Source organism: Helobdella robusta, assembly GCF_000326865.2.
Source record: "Helobdella robusta unplaced genomic scaffold HELROscaffold_45, whole genome shotgun sequence".
NCBI classification, from domain to species: Eukaryota; Metazoa; Annelida; class Clitellata; order Rhynchobdellida; family Glossiphoniidae; genus Helobdella; species Helobdella robusta.
Window position 1 is genome coordinate 672,864 of NW_008705095.1, and position 17,380 is coordinate 690,243.

Consider the following 17,380-nt stretch of genomic DNA (forward strand, 5'->3'; position numbering starts at 1 on the left):
GAGATGATTACTCATTAAGGTATACAAAACATGAACAAAACAAAAACAAAAGTTGATTGAGAAATAAACGAAGGTAATGCTGCTGCTGCTTCGGTCGTTGCTTCTTCTACTGCTGCTACAGCAGCAACTACTGCTACTACTGCAACTACTGGTGAACATTTTTAATGAACCTTAGTCCATCAGGTTGAAATAACAATTTGAAATGTATGAGGGCTATCGTGAGAAAAGTGAAAAAAAAATGTTTACAGATGTTTACACCACTTAATTCTATACAGGATTTGTAATGTCTATATATGATGATTGGTGCCAATGTTTCTAGGGTAAATAAACTGAAGGATAGAATATTTTGGGGGTGAGTTTGAGAACCTTTCTAAAATTTAACAAATAAAGTAAATACTCAAATAAAATATTGTTGTAATAATAATTTTAAGTTTGTGCATGTGTAGGTGTGTGGTGTGTATGTAGATGTGCCTGTGTGTGTGTGAATTTAAATATTTGCAGGTGTATATAGGACTGCAAAAATGGACGTGTGTGCGTGCGTGTGTGTGAGGTGTGTGTGTGTGTGTAATATGAAGTATGTGATAGGATGAAGATGACGACGACGCTGACTATGATTATGATTTCATAGTAAATACAGTAGATAAGCTGATGAGTGAAAATGAAAGAAAATTAAAAATAAAAAATATTTTTTTCGCTGGCACTGTTTTATACACCTTATTATTCCTCAGCCATAGAATGCACTGAGCTTTCTTTTGATTGCATGCATGCATGTATGTAGGGAGGGGTCAAATTTCATAGCTAAACATTTTCACTAGATAAAATAAACACTGTGTAAACATATTAATAATGTTAATGTTCAATAGCATAAGCATACATCGTCATCTCCATCAAACAAACTAACCAATATAGGTTTATTTTGTTATGATCTTTAGTTTAGTTCCATAACAAAGTATGAAAATATATGGCAGTAAATGTTTAATTGGTAAACTCTATAAAGTTATTTGCATCATCACTATTAACAAACACATAGCCATTTTCTCCGGTGTGATTGAATGTTTCTGTGTAAATTTATCATTTTTATTACAACTCTGGCTTGACTCATTATCTCAGTTAGTTTTAGTTTTTTGCTCTCTTGCACAGCTTATCTTGGGAGATACTTTTTCATTGCAAAGTTTTTAACATATTTTTTCTGGTTAAACTGCTTGTTCTTTCACCACACTATATATAAATTGATCTATATCTACTGGTATAGTTTACAAGTATTTGCTATTGTAATTTTTGTTTTGTTTTTTTAAATGTATTTGGCTGTGTATTTACTGATTTATAATAGATCATTGAGGCACTCAATTGAAATGAATTTATTTATTTATTTATTCGAGTTGTTTTGGAAAATATCTTGATGGAAATTAAGTTAATTTATTTAGCTATTCGGTCAAAAGTTATTTATTTATGATGGGTAGTGGCTATAGCAGTCGCTTCACAACGCAATCATCATCACAACAACGACAACGACGTCTGATCAACACCACCACCATAGCAAAAACAAAAAAAAACATCACTATCAGTACTGCAACAATGTCATCGTCGTCATCATCATCATCGCCTCATCATCGTCATCATGATCATTGCCAAAACATCCTTATCATCATCACATCATCATCATCGTCGTCGTCATCATCATTGCCACGGCTACACTTTCATCATCCAAACATCATTAACGCAGTTACAACAACAACATCCTCATCTTCATCACCAGACGACAACGATAACGACAATCCAAACCTCACAGAATACACTCCGTGCGATGAATTCCAGTGCCACAACGGCGCCTGCATCACGATGAATTGGAGATGCGACGGAACCGACGACTGTGGCGACAACTCTGATGAGTTCAACTGCACGCACCACCAGCGTTATCGCCAGCGTCATCATCCACAGCATCACCTCACTCGTAATGGTACAAATGTCCGCGGTGTGGATGGGGATGCGAACAGCTCCATTGATGGTGATGACGACCGTCTCAACCACCATACATACGATCATGAAATCCCTGATGATGATAACGATGACGATGATAATGACGATGATGAAGACGAAGAGGATGACGACGACGATGACGACGACGATGATGAATACAGTGAGGAGCACGTGAAGGAATGCTTCGAGTACAGTTTCAAGTGCCATCAGGGTGGCCAGTGCATCAACAGCGTGCAGCTGTGTGATGGCGTTGAGGACTGTGGCGACGGGTCTGACGAAGATCATCAGATGTGTCAGTCGATTCTTTCTCGTTACCATCATCATTTTCATCATCTTCTTCATCATTTCGTCGTCCTCTTCATCATAGTCGTTATAACCATCTTCACCATCGTCATTTTCATCCTCATCTTCATCATTCTCATCATCTTCTCCATCATTCTCATCATCTTCCTCATCATTGTCGTCATCTTCTTCATTGTCGTCATCTTCTTCATTGTCGTCATCTTCTTCATTGTCGTTATCATCATTTCCATAATTCTCACCATCTTCTTCATCTTCTTCATCATTTTCATCATCATCTTCAGCATCTTCATCATTCTCATCCAGGCCTGACGCATGCATGCCTGGAGGGCTACTTTCGATGCCACGACAACAGAACCTGCATTCCAGATGCACTGAGATGCGATGGCAGTGAAGATTGCAAGGATGGGTCTGATGAAGCTTCTTGTGTTGGTTAGTTGCTGTTGCAGCTGCTGTGTGGCTGTGGCGTTTCTCGTTGATAATAATCTACTTCTACTCATGCATCTTCTCTCTCTCCATCCATTCATTTTTGTATTATTTTTTCCCATCCATCTATTCATCCATTATTTTATTTATTCATCTGTCGTTTCTTCTCAAGACATTTGTGTTTTTTTTTTTAAAGTTAAAAATTGCTGAATGTTAAAGACAATAGGGTAGAGGCTAGAGCAATTGAGTCTGCATTTATGATTGTAATCCGTAATTAGATCTCTGCAGATGACGTGGATGACACTGAATGCTCTTCCCAAGAGAGCTACATGATGGATAAATTTAACGACTGCTGTTTTGTGTGAAGCTTCAAGTATTCTTTTAAGTTTTATGGCAAAAAACCTGGCGCGGATGTATTTGCCTCCAACGATGGTTGTCATAAAAGCAAAAAGGCAATTATTTGTCATTCAAATCCATTATTTGTTAGTAGTGTTGGTTTATTTTCAGCGTGCTTCTCTGATGGTTCGTTGATGACTGACTCGTTGTTATGCGTTGAATTATTAATTATTATTTTTCTTCGGCCTATGCTGTTATAAATCACTTTAATAATAAAATAGGAAACGTGCACTTGTATCTCTTTTCGGGATTGAAGATACCCACTTTTGTTGGTCAATGTTTGATGATACATTGGATATAATAATAGTATGATATATAGATGATTGTTTTTCGCGCTTTCATTTTTTTTCTTGGTGGCTTGTGATTGGTTTAGCACCTGAATTTTTAGACCAATCAATTTTTCCTGACTCATCAGGTTGCTGATAAAAAAATTCCATCTATCTCAATTCTTCCAGCAAATTGTTATTCTAAAACTATTTCATCAAACTTCAGTAGTTTCTCTGCTACACCTGAAGATTTGTAACAATCCCTACCGTGTAAATAATTTGGTCTACAATTTCATAGCCTGAGAGTTTCTACTTTTAAACTTTACGACGGGATTGTCATCCTTGTTGGATGGACCAATATCCTTGGTTGGTCAACTTTTTAGTGGTCTACATTGCTTTTTATCACGTGTTTATCAGCCATTAATTAATTCATACTTGAGTGTTAGGTTTTTTTTTCAATGTTGTTTGAAGAGTTATTATTATTATTATAATTAACTTTATTGTTTAAACTACTGTTATTTAATAAATTATTATTATTATTATTATTATTATTGTTACCAATACCTGGTATTTCAATTATTATTATGTCAATGATATCAATTATTATCAACTTCTGGTCTCCTTGTCATTTATTATTGTGATACTTTGCTGAATAAAAGATTGTTTCAATTCAATTCAAATACCGAAATAATCATTCCTTCTCACTTCGAAACCGCGCAATTTCATTCATTTGTTAGTTCGTTCACAAAACACGCTCAGCAGCTTCATGCAAGGAAGATGAATTCGACTGTAAGAGGAATGGTTCCGAGTGCATCAAGTTGTACAAGCTCTGCAACAGATACAATGATTGCTTGATGGGTGAAGATGAACTGACATGCGATCGTGGTTTGTACTACTGACTGATCATTTAAACTGTTAATTTTTTTTTTTTTCATTTTCATAACCAAAATCGTCAAGTTAGTGGTAAAAGTCGTCTCTTTAGTTATCATATCGTCGTAAGATAAACACCAATTTCTTTATTGTAATTATAAAATTTATCATCATCATTCCTGTCAGAATAATCATTTGTCATCGCCATTGTTGTCAATTCGTATCGACATAAACATCTCTACCTTCACTAACATGATAGACTTTCTCATCACCATCATCATTGTCATTTTTAACATCCTCTACTAGAATCCTCCTCTCCTACTGCCAATCCGTCAATCCTAACCAACTGCTCCTCTGCGTCCATGGTCATCAACAACAAGGTTGTGTGTACCTGTCCGCATGGCTTCAAACTCGCCACTGATAATCAAACTTGCGTGGGTTAGTAATGAGTGATTAGTTGACTGGCTGACTGGTTAGTTAGTTGGTTGGCTGGCTGGCTGGTTAGTTAGTTGGTTGGCTGGTTAGTTGGTTGGCTGGTTGGCTGGCTGACTAGTTGACTGGCTGGTTGGCTGGCTGACTGGATGGTTGGTTAGTTAGTTGGTTGGTTGGTTAGTTGATCGGCTGGTTGACTTGTTGGTTGGCTTCTTAGTTGACTGGCTGGCTGAATGGTTGGCTTTGTTTAGTCTAGTTTGCAAGAGAATTATTTGGCGCTTCACTTACACAGACGAGAACGAATGCCTCATCCCGAATATCTGCTCGCACGTCTGCATCAACAAACCTTCAGGCAAGGGCTACAAATGTTTGTGTCACCCTGGTTACGAGATGGACCCAAAGACGCATAGGTGCAAGGCTAAAGGTTAGTTAACAAGGATAATGAGCTGATGATGAGAACATTTATTAATCTGACCCATTGTCGTTAACAACACATGCTTTGTTTTACCATTTTTTATTTAGATGTTTAGATTCTTAAAGTTTTTGTTTTTTTTTTTTTTCTGAAAAACTTTTGGTTCCAAAAAGACTAAACATTACATTTAGTATAATTCAACATTGATTGAAGTGAAATGAAATCAAACTGTATGCACTTTTGGGTGTAATAAAAGGCGCTATACCAATAATCCGATAATAATAATAATTATCATTATTATAATATTAATTATAGTTATTATTATTATTATTGTTATTATTATTATTGTTATTATTATTATTGCTATTATTATAATGGTCATCGTAATGACCAGGCGAGGAGCCGGTGATGCTGTTCGCGAACAGGCACGACATCAGGCGCATCAAACTGCGGACTGGCACCTACGAATCTGTCGTCGACAAGTTGTACAGCGTCATTGCCATCGATTACGACTACCGCGACGGCTTCATTTACTGGTCTGATGTTACCGAAGAGACTATATACAGGTTGGGTGACTGGCTGGTGGCTGGGCTGGGAGGGTCGGGGCTCTGTCCAGGTGGCGTGTCGGTGTGATGGAAGTGGAAATGTTGGGCATGGATGAAGTGGAAAAACATCTGTAAGAAGATCGCTGACTGAAACTTATATATACGTCCAATGATGACGATGGGGCTGATGTTCAGCGCCACATCAATTTCTCTAATGATGGTACGATGTATGAACAGGCTGTCGTTGAAGTCAAGTGCAGAAGTACCGAAGTTGTTGGTGCACAAGGACCTGAGCACTCCGGATGGGCTGGCTCTTGATTGGGTTCATAAGAACTTGTACTGGACAGATACTGGTCAGTTGTTTGGTTGGTTGGTCAGTTGCATGATACTCACAACTTGCCAATTCTGGGTATGTCTGCTTGATTGGTGGTTGGGTTGTTGGTTGGTTGATATGATAGTTGGCTGATTGATTAATAAATTTGTTTTCAATGTACTTTTATATTTATAATTTTAATCCACTAAAACCAGCCGTGCATTTTTTGATCGCATATGAGTATTATCTCTTGATGCAATTAAATTTGTGCCTTCTCTTGAGACAAATGAAATGAACACAAAACTAAACCACCAGGCAAGAAGAGGATTGAGGTGATGTCAGTCCGTGATCCAGCTAATTTTCATCCGAGGAGAGTTTTGTTTGGCGAGATGTTGGATCAACCACGGGCCATCGTGCTCGATCCAAGGCCTGGCAAGTTGTTAGTAGTCCCGTGCTCTCTTTGTTCTTCGTTGATACACACACACGCACGCACACACACACACACACACACAAACAAACACGTTTTCACACACACAAACAAACCACGCAAACACTCACAGATACTTATTCTGGTCAGATTGGGGTTTGCGTCCGCGCATCGAACGCTCTAATTTGGACGGCTCATCGAGACGCTCCCTGGTCACCAACAACATCCGCTGGCCCAACGGGCTGACCATCGACTATGAAACTGAGAGGATTTTTTGGATAGATGCCAAGTTGCTGTCCATTTACTCGGCTGATTATGAAGGCGGCGATGTTTATTTGAACTTCATGTGCCGGGAGTACATAAAGCATCCGTTTGCTATCACTGTCTTCGAGGTGGATTTTGTTTGTTTGTTGGCTAGCTGGTTGATTGATTGGTTGGCTGATTGGTTGGTTAATTAGTTGGTTGGTTAGGTGATTGAGTGGGTTAGTGACTGAAAATAATCCAAAATTATCCCTTTCAACCATATTACTCATTTAACTGACGGTTTTGCTTGGAATTTCTTTGTTTTAACCTTTCATCCCATCTTTCATCTATTCATCCATCCGTTCACCTTTCACATGTTTCATTTCCATCCTATCCATTCATTCATTTATTTTTTCATTCCTTCATTCATCAACTTTATCATTTATTTTATCTATAATTCTTGCGTCCATCCATCCATCTATCCATCCATCCATCCATCCATCCATCCTCTTCAGGATGACATATATTGGTCGGATTGGGATACTGAATCAATCAACAGAGTCTCAAAATTCAACCGACTGATCAACAACAACAAATTCGTCAACAACAAATATTTGTATGCATCTCGTAACAACAACAACAACACAAACACTAACAACAACAATTGGAGTCGTAAAGTAAACAATAAGAATAACAATAATAATAATAATAATAATAAGGTTGATATGGTGGTGAAGAGGTTGCTATCTCCCATGGGATTGTTGATATTCCATGGGTTGAGACAACCGCAGGGTTAGTTGGTTGCTGTTGTTGTTGTTTGTTGTTGGATGTGTGTTTGTGTAATTGTTGTTGTTGGATGTATGTTAGTGTAGAAGTTGTTGTTGCTGTTGTTGATGTTGTTGGATGTATGTTGGTGTAGTTGTTGACGCTGATGTTGTTGGATGTGTGTTGGGGTAGTTGTTGTTGGTGGTTTTGGATGTATGTATTGTTGTTTTATTTTTGTGTTGCTGATGCTGATGTTGTTGTAGTTGTTGTAGTAGTTGTTGTTGTTGGATGTATGTATGTATTGATTTATGTTGTTGTTGTTGATTTTATAAAAAAAAAATCTGTGATAACATTGACTCTACAGTGATAGATTCCCTCCTATGTATGGGAGTTGTTTTTTGTTGTTTAATGTATGTTGTTGTTGTTGTTGATGATGATGTGTTTGTTTGTTTATTTTTATAGTTATTTAGTCGTGAGCTGTTGTTGATTTTTATTGCAACATGTCGTTGTCATTGCTAATGCCACGTTTGTGTTGTTGTTGTTGTTGTTGTTTGACCACCATTGTTGAATACACAACCTGATTGAAACATTTTTTCTCCAGCGACAATCCTCATCTTAATTATTGATATTAATGCTCTAACTTTTATCACCGGTACTCTTCACATAAAATAAACTTGTTTAAAAAAAATTATGCTTTCCACAGTTGAAGACGTGTGCCTGAGTTCGGGCTGCTCCCACATCTGCTTGCCATCTTACAGTGCCCAAAATATCCATTACAACAACAACAGCAGCAGCAGCAACAACACTACTTATAATAATAATGATAATAATAATAATAATAATAGTGATGATGAAAATAATAATAATAATAGTGACGTCACAGCCAATCAAAACGGCCGGGGCAACTTGGAAATGAAACTGAAGAGTAAAGCGTCCAATCATATCAGTAATAAAATCAGTAAAAGTACCGTTACTTCTAACAACAGTAATAACAAAAGTAGAGTTGGTAGTAACGGTAGTGGCGATGATAGCGACAGTGGTAGTAGTGGTGGTAGCAGCAGCAGTAGTAGCAGTACTGCAACTAGTGGTGGTGGTAGAAAACATGGCTACACATGTCTGTGTCCTGACCACAGTAATTATGAGCTGCAAGATGATGGCAAGACATGCGTTCAACGAGTCGTTGATGGTGGCAGTGGTGGTGGTGGTGGTGGGTCTGCTTATGGTGAGGACGATGATGATGATCGTGGTGATGATGATGATGATGATGATGATGATGATGATGATGATAATATGGTGACGATGATGATGATGGTGTTAGTGATGATGCTGATGAAGACGATATGATTGTGATGATGCTGGTAGTAATGATTATTTTTGTAGTTGTAAGGATGATGAAGATGAATGTTGATGATGGTGGAGATGGTTATAATGACGACGGTGATAAGAATGGTGATGGTGTAGATGTTAATCATGATGGTGATGATGATGACGATGATGACGACGACACGATGTCATGACCACCAGAAATAGGCCACACGACACCGGCCACAATGGCAGAAGAGGAGCCACACGCGAGTCGGAGGTTTGGCTTTATATTCGGCATCGTGGCATCACTCACTGTGATCGTTCTGTCGGTCAGTTTTTTGTTGTTGTTGTTGTTGTTTCTTCTTGTGCTTCAACATGCTATCAGATATCTGTCTATCTATCTATCTATCTATCTATCTATCTATCTATCTATCTATCTATCTATCAATCAACCAACTGACCATCCATCCAACCAATCAACCAGGCGATATACTTAGTGCACAAGGCACTGAGACGCCGTAAGGTGCCGAAGATCTCGCTGAACTTCGACAATCCTGTCTACCGTCGTACTATTGAAGATTCAGTCGGCATGGCACATCCATCCTCCGTGAGTTGTGGATTGATGGATGGATGGATTGATTGATTTATGGTTGGGATGAAAAAATCCATGGATTGATTGATGGATGGATTAATTGATGGATGGATGGATGGATTGATTGATTTATGGTTGGGATGAAAAAATCCATGGATTGATTGATGGATGGATTAATTGATTGATGGATTGGTTGATGGATGGATGGATTGATTGATTAATGGTTGGGATGAAAAAATCCATGGATGGATGGATGGATGGATGGATGGATGGATAGACAGATTAATGGACGTGTAGATGGATTGGTTAGATGAATGAAGCAACTAAAAATCCCGAAGACATGTGAGCGAAGCAAACGTGCGTGAAAATTGCAGAATTATCAAAAGAAATTATGACATAATAATAATAATATTATTATTATTATGAATTAAGATAATTATTACTTTTCTTATTTATTCCTGTCAAAGTTGCTGGAACCTCTTACTGCCTCTTCAAATAACGAACGCGCTTGAGTGCTACCAACTTCATCATCGTCGTCGTCATCATCGTCGTCCAAATTTTAGTGTTTATCATCATCAATTTTGAGTTTTCTCATTCATCACCAGCAGCAGTTTTATACTTATCTTCATCATCATCGTCGTCATCGTCATATTGTTGTTGTTGTTTGGCATCATAATAGTTGCTGTTTGTTTCTCAGTATCATCATCATCATCAACGTCATCATCGTGTTCCCCAATGTCGTCACTGCCTTCCCTCACTCAGTAGCATCATCACCGCCACAACCACCAACATTTTGCGACACCATTGATAACAGGGATGAAAAATGATGATGAGGATGATGATGATGATGATGTGGATGATGAGGATGATGATGATGTGAATGATGAGGATGATGATGATGTGAATGATGATGATGAGGAAGAAAACGAAGAAAGTGATGAAGATGTTGCTCGTAATAATCTGTCCATTGTAGCTCTGAACAGTACTAGTCTCCATCTGTAATCTATCGCATAAAACCTAGAAACACACACACCTCACGCACACACATCTACACACACATCTACCCAAGTGCACACTTACTTGCACTGTTGAATGGATATACAAATACACCACACATACTAACATGAACGAACATATACATGCGTCAAATACACACACACACATCCATATAAACATACTTGCACATCTGCGTATACATACACAAGCATACAGATACAGACACACATACAAACACAAACATACAAACATTGTCTGTATCAATACAATACAATCTTCACCAAACAAACGGACTCGCGAATACTCATGTATATTTTTCTTCTGATAATTACCTCACTCGCGTAGCTACTGGAAACTTAATTGTAAATACGTTTGCCTACGTTGTGTTATTATTATTATCCGTTATAATTATGATACAATGTTATTATCCGTTATAATTATGATACAATGTTTGGATAGTGTATCATGATATACAAGGTTTTATATATTTTTTCATATACTATGTTGAGTTTTTTGTTCTTTGTAGATATCATTTTCGTTTTTTCCCTGGCAATTAATTAGTGTGACGCGTCAAACGGTTTGTCTGTGTGTTTATTTGTGCGTATGCGTGTGTGCGTGCGTGTGCGTGGTAGTTAATTTTTTTTCTATTCATTTTTGTGATCATTCATTCATTTATTTGCTATTTTACTATTGATGCAACCATGCATTAGATCATACTCCTATTTATTAATTCATTGATTCTTCGTTGGTTAATTAATTTAATAATTCACTCATTCATTCATTTATTTACTCACTCATTCATTCATTCATCCAAGTCATCCAATTTATCCACTTCTACTTTCTATCCCTCCTTGCTGTAACATACTCTTTGCTTCATCACTTCACTGTACATACTATTTGTTAATGAAAAATTTTCTTCTAAAATCTGTCACTATATAGTGATATATTTATATACATATGTGTGCGTGCGTGCGTGCGTGTGTGTGTATGACATATTGTTGTTGATGTTGTGGTCATCTTTGTTATTGAGTCAATGTATTATGGAGTTTTTTTTTCTAGACTACTTGTTATTGCTACACGTATTAACATTGCTTTTGTTTCTTCTTATTATTATTACTACTATTGTTTTTATATGAATATGTCCATTTGGAGTTATTTTTACTGGGCTGGTGGACCGGAATTTGAATTTTAAAAATCTGGACGGAATGTAGTGGCTTAATTATTTCTTCCAGAAAGCACACTGAGAATTACTAAATCACAAAAGTACAAAATTACTACTTGTAATAAAAAATTGTTGACATTAATTAAATCAGTCTTTTTACTTGGTCTAAGGCTTGGAAATAAAATATATTCAGTCAATAAGGCTTGGAAATAAAATATATTCAGTTAATAAGGCTTGGAAATAAAATTTATTCAGTTAATAAGGTTTGGATATAATATGTATTCAGTTAATTATATCGGGTTGTTGAGTCTCAGCCGATAATCTTTTTTGAAATTCTGCACTTCTATCTTAAATCTATTCCTCGCAGAGGCAATTTCGTAAAATCTGGAAATATTTTTTTCATAATTTCCGTACGACTCGCCTAAAACCGGGACTACCTGGTCGGGAGAGTTTATTACGCTACATGGTTTTTTACGGGTTTCTTACTACTACTTCTATTACCACTACTACTACTACTGCTACTGCTACTACTGCTGCTGCTTTTATTACTACTTCTACTGTTGTAAAATTTTTAAAAAATAATTTATATAAAACGTCTAATCAACAGAAATATTCTTTTTTGTAATATTAGTTATAATAATATTGTAACAATAATATTATTATTCTCGTTATTAATATTGGTGAGTGTTTTTATCCATATCTATGTAATCCTACCACAACAATATCAAAGTTATATCAAGCAGGATATATAGCATATAAATGTTAGACATAGTCATTAATATGTGGAAGTGTGTGTGTGTTTGTGCGTGTGTGTGTGTTTGTAGTATTTGTTTATTTTAGCTCTTTATATATTTTTTTTATATAATTTCAAGCTTATCATCATATCTCGGTTTTTAGTTAACCACAATTTCTAGTTAAATTAAATATTTTAGATTTTAATTTTTTTTTTAAATTTAACTTAATCAATTTAATTTATATTTATTTATTTATTTCTTCATTGATGTGTATCACACAGTCTAAACGTTTTTTAGCAGCTTTTTTTTTCAAATTACCACATTGCATACATAATTTAATGTTTATTGTTTTGTTGTGAAAAAATTTTAAACGTCCTCTTATCGACCACTTGTACGAACACAGTATGCAGGAAACTTTCTGGAATCTGTAACTTTTGGTTTTAGCTTATGGATCTTTTTAAAATGTAATTTACATTTTATATATTTGTTTAATTTTTTATTAACTTATAAGAAAATTGAATTAAATGGTAGATTTACTGATGTGTGTTCTCTCTTTTAAATTTTTGCCCATATTTATTTCATCAATAATAATATACAAGTGCGAACTCTTTTTTAGGTACTTTCATTTCAATGTCATCTTGCAATAATGCTTTTATAACTTACCTCAACATTCAAGTGGCGTCAGTTTGTATGTAGAATAGATAGGTAGATTGATTGTGTGTGTTTGTGTGTGTGTGTGTTTGTGTGTGTGTGTGTGTGTGTGTGTGCTACTTTGCTTTGTGTCATTTTTACTTTTCAAAACTGACACGGTTTATTAACTGTTAGTTATATATCAGATTGTCGTCTGCCACAAGTTTTATACTTGGCATGCGGATTACTATTTTTCAACTGTCGTATTTCGGATTTACTGAAGCTTGCATGTTTAGTGTGTGAATAGTTTTTTACTGGGTTTTTTTTTATTAAAGAAATTTGATGCACGCAACTTTCAGTTTGTTTGTGTTTTATTTCACTGTTAAAATGATAGTTGAAATATTTGAAAAAAAACATAAACTATGAAATGAGAAGACAACTGAAGAGAATAGGTAAAAATATTTTAAATATGGCATCAGCATGTTAACAATCCAACGGCTTTTTCCCTTTGTGAAGTTTTACATTTAAAAATTTCTCTCCCATTCAAGCTTCTGACGGCACAATCATAAGACCAACATATAGACAATAGAATGGTCTCGTGCCATTGTGAGGTGCAAGACATATCTTTTTTAGGACCATTTTTCATGTTTCGTTTTTTTATGCGTTACACGAAATAAACTTGTTAAAAAAAAATATCTCAAAATTCGGCGTTCATCACCGGTTGCTGTCTCAACGCGAGAATTTTTGTGCTCGATTGACTCATTCGTCACAAGATTGTTATTATTAGCCTTCCTGCCTTGCACTGATGATAAGCTTGAATCATTCGACTTTCCTCCTCTTCCAAGTACTTGGCCAGATTAATTTTTTGAATAAATGATTCAAACGAGACTGAATTTCGATGAAAGAGCAGAGGCAGTTGTTTATGGTGAGTTAAAAATCACGTATAATTTCAGTTTCAATACAGATGACCACTGATCGCTCTCTGCATCACACAGCTCTCCATCCTTTGTTGATTGAATTTTTCAAAATTAAAATTAACGTTCAAATTGCTTAGTATAAAAGTACATATGTTAAATTATTTTGTCTTTGAAATTGAAAACAACACAAAACGTACTAATGACTAACAAAACATATGAAAGGAATGATAGCGACGAATTTAAGCATACTAACCATTGCATCCAATTGAGGAAAACCCTCAGGTTGGCCTAGCTTATGTGTTACAATTTATCTCCAAAGACGAAAATCTCACTCGGTGCATGGCCTAATCCGTCAACATGGGAGCCCTCGAGAACCATTCGTTGCAAGAAGGGTCATACCACATGACGACCTCATCACTTTGAAATTAATACAGTTCACTCTCCATTTAAGCCACCATTACTTCCTACGTCCTCTACACTCCTTTTTACTTTTTATTTTCAGCTCTTTGCAACCTCGAAAATAAATTTTAATTCCGATTGTGCAGCTGCAATTCAGCTCAGTATATATGCTACAATATATGCTACAATATACTGATACTCTTTAGTCATTCGGAATATTATCAATAGGTTTGGGTATGTTTTAGGCAATTTTCCCACTTTACTTATGTATATATATATATATATATATATATATATATATATATATATACATACATACATACATACATATATATACAATACATATATGATATATATATTGAGTCCGCTATGTTCATTAAATTTTATACACACGCACACACTGGCGTATTTGTTCCCATTTCCCTCCATTTTTGTTTGTCATTCTCGAATCCCTCCAGGATTTCCATTCCATTCACGACAACGCTCCCTAAAATTCCCATTTCCTATCTTTTTAATCTACTTCCCACATTTTCCCACCCGTCTCCTCCCATTTTTAACCATTTTAAAAATTTTTAAACACAAAAAAAAAATTATAAACACGAACCAAAAAATGTCCAAAAGCTTAGAAAAGTATTAAAACAAAAATAAATTACATTTATAACAATTTTATACATGTTCATAAATATTCATATTATGTGAAGTTCTAATGACCACGAGTGGGTCTAGATGTGTGTTTGTGTGTGTGTCGACCACATGTTTGTGAAAATATATATTTTATATGAAATTTCTTTATGGCCTCATTGCTCTCACGCGGTTATCTTCTTTGTTAACACTCAACACACACGAAAACGTGAACTTGAAACACAACAATAACGTCGTTTTTTTAAACTTTTCATATGAATATTTAAATCCTATTCTACATGCGGCAAAACTTTTGTTTTTCGAGTTGTTATTGATTAATTTTGAATAAGTTGAAGGAAGAAAAATTTTATAGTACTTTTCATTGACTCTTATTTTTGGCTTATCAATGTTCTTTATATTTTAAAATATGGGTTTCACTTATAAAATGGTGAAAAAGTTTGTTTAAAACCGATATAAAAATTGGGAAAGTTGTCACTGGTTGCCGTAAATATAATTTCATCACCAAGTCTGTCTTTTTTGCAGAGTTTTATCCTTCAAATTTAAACTTCTTACTGGTTCCGAGTAATGTTTCGATATTTTCTTTGAATCTTCCAAATTTCCACCACCACCATTATCAGCAACAGCACTAGCGTCTGCAGTAGGAGCAGCAGAATCATTGAACAATATAGATGGCGGAGATATATTAGCCGAGAACTCCTTCGAAATTTCATGATCTCCTCCAGTTGGTTTTGGCTTGTCTTGACATTAAAAATTAAATTAATATCTTTAATTTAATAAATAATTTAATAACTTTGCATGGTTCTAAACCTTTTGATGTTTCCGATCGATGGACTAATCTTTTTTTAGTTTTCTTCGATTTTCTGTCAGCGTCAGCAACGGTCGCACTGAACAGAGTAGCTGGAGGCAGACAGACGTCAGTAGATTCATTCAATACCTCATCAACTTTTTTATCTTCCTTTTCAGTTGATTGCGAACTGCTTGGAAATGAATCCACGGAGGGCTCCGGAATTAGTGAAGAAAGTGGAATCATCTCTTTTTGAGCCTCTTGAACTCTAGCGCTACTTCGGTTTTGTGACATACCTTGTGTGCTTCTTTGTTGGGTAATTCTTCCAAAAACTCTACCGCTACTTCGGTTTTGTGATATTTTTTTGTGTGTTTCTTTGTTGGATTGTTCTTTCATAAGAGGGTATCAGTGAGACAAGGGGATTTGCTACATTCCCCTGCATGTCTGCCGTTCGAACAAATGCTTCTTCTTCAGGATTCCTATCAGACGAGAGATCAACTGTATAGACTACCCTTCTTCCTCTCTTTTCCCAATATATTCTGAAAGTTTTTTCTCCAGTTCACTAATCTTCTAATAATTTTTTAATTCAAAACACTCACATGATACGGGAAAATAAATAAGCAATGAGGAAGGCAGTGAAAAAAAGTATTAATAAGATGACCCCAAGTTGTTTTCCACCGTCCTCACCTGCATGAATGTGTTGATTTTTCGTACGTTAACAGCAAAGAATAAAAATCAACACATAATCAATAAACTTTTTGAAATTGCTTAAAAAAATGGCACACTACCCGCTTTGGATGTTTGTCCGAATGGTACAATAGTCGTTGTATCCATATTCGAGGAAAACCAGGCTAGGCTAACTTGGCAATATTTGGTTGCTATAAATTGTACTTTATCAAAAAGATTAATTATTTTTTCTACAAAATTGTTTTAAAATAATCTGCAAACATTGAACGAGAAAATGTAATTCACCAGTTTACATAGAATCTTACAGCATACAACCCATCATAGACATATCTTATATATTTTATATCTAGAAGGAAAAAAAACATATCTTATATTGTGTGTGTTTAGAGACTAAAAAAAATTTCAATGAAATTGTTGTTATCCGGCAAGATTGGATATCAATTGTTACAGGATAATTTGTACTACAGATAAGTTTTCTCGTGAAACGATTTTGTGCAAGTAGAAGTATACTACATTTTTGTACGCTATTCATAATTCAGCGTTATATCATATTTAGAGTGATGTTAATAGAACCCATATGTTGAAAATTTAATTAATTTTAAAAATATATATTGTATATTATTTCATATTTAGAGTGATGTTAATAAAACCCATATGTTGAAAATTTAATTAATTTTAAATTACTCAAGATTCAGTATTCGATTAGCAGTTAATGTATTTTTACTTAAATACTGTCTTCAAGTAGCTTAAATGTTCATAAATGATGCAAATAATTTAAATACCATACAGTCTACATATGATCCACTTACACGGTTAGTGAATGGGTCAAATATACATTGTAAAAAATTTTGTATTCAAATAACTTTTTTTAAATCATAACAGAATGTGATTCATACAATACAATTAGGTAGAAGAATTCTTCATGGAGTAAAAACGTCACACATTCACTAGGCTGAAAGAAAAGTACGGTGTTTTAAACTAATTTGTTAGTATTCGAATTAGCTTGTCTATAAATAACTATTATATTTCTGTCGGCTTTCACACTATTTAAACAAAAATTTAGTTGATTATTCAGTGAATTTTGCATCATTCAATTTATTTTACAAACCCCGATTTAAAATTCAATCGATTGAATGTTGAACAGGTAATGCAAAATTTTA

The 17,380-nt window shown here is 35.2% G+C and overlaps 2 protein-coding genes across 2 annotated transcripts in view; one reads left to right on the forward strand and one right to left on the reverse strand.

Annotated features, from left to right (window-relative positions):
- Positions 1-7,404, forward strand: part of HELRODRAFT_85424 (hypothetical protein) — a gene marked incomplete at both ends in the record, with an annotated part of 12,015 nt that extends 4,611 nt beyond the window's left edge. The window contains 12 exons of the mRNA XM_009026044.1: positions 1,790-1,965; positions 2,197-2,269; positions 2,584-2,709; positions 4,125-4,247; positions 4,542-4,673; positions 4,960-5,091; positions 5,474-5,645; positions 5,862-5,981; positions 6,263-6,373; positions 6,498-6,756; positions 7,123-7,167; positions 7,297-7,404. Of these exons, the coding sequence (XP_009024292.1) occupies positions 1,790-1,965; positions 2,197-2,269; positions 2,584-2,709; positions 4,125-4,247; positions 4,542-4,673; positions 4,960-5,091; positions 5,474-5,645; positions 5,862-5,981; positions 6,263-6,373; positions 6,498-6,756; positions 7,123-7,167; positions 7,297-7,404 (1,577 nt within the window). The remainder of the gene's footprint in view (positions 1-1,789; positions 1,966-2,196; positions 2,270-2,583; positions 2,710-4,124; positions 4,248-4,541; positions 4,674-4,959; positions 5,092-5,473; positions 5,646-5,861; positions 5,982-6,262; positions 6,374-6,497; positions 6,757-7,122; positions 7,168-7,296) is intronic.
- A 7,389-nt stretch (positions 7,405-14,793) lies between these two features.
- HELRODRAFT_193232 (hypothetical protein) lies at positions 14,794-16,535 on the reverse strand (the record flags this gene model as incomplete). The annotated part of the gene is made up of 6 exons (XM_009026101.1): positions 16,506-16,535; positions 16,322-16,393; positions 16,133-16,220; positions 15,557-16,072; positions 15,302-15,486; positions 14,794-14,829 (listed from the first exon to the last, which is right to left on the reverse strand). The coding sequence occupies exons 4-6, from the start codon at positions 15,927-15,929 to the stop codon at positions 14,794-14,796; spliced, it is 594 nt and encodes a 197-aa protein (XP_009024349.1). The 5' UTR covers positions 15,930-16,072; positions 16,133-16,220; positions 16,322-16,393; positions 16,506-16,535.
- Positions 16,536-17,380: the final 845 nt, after the last annotated feature.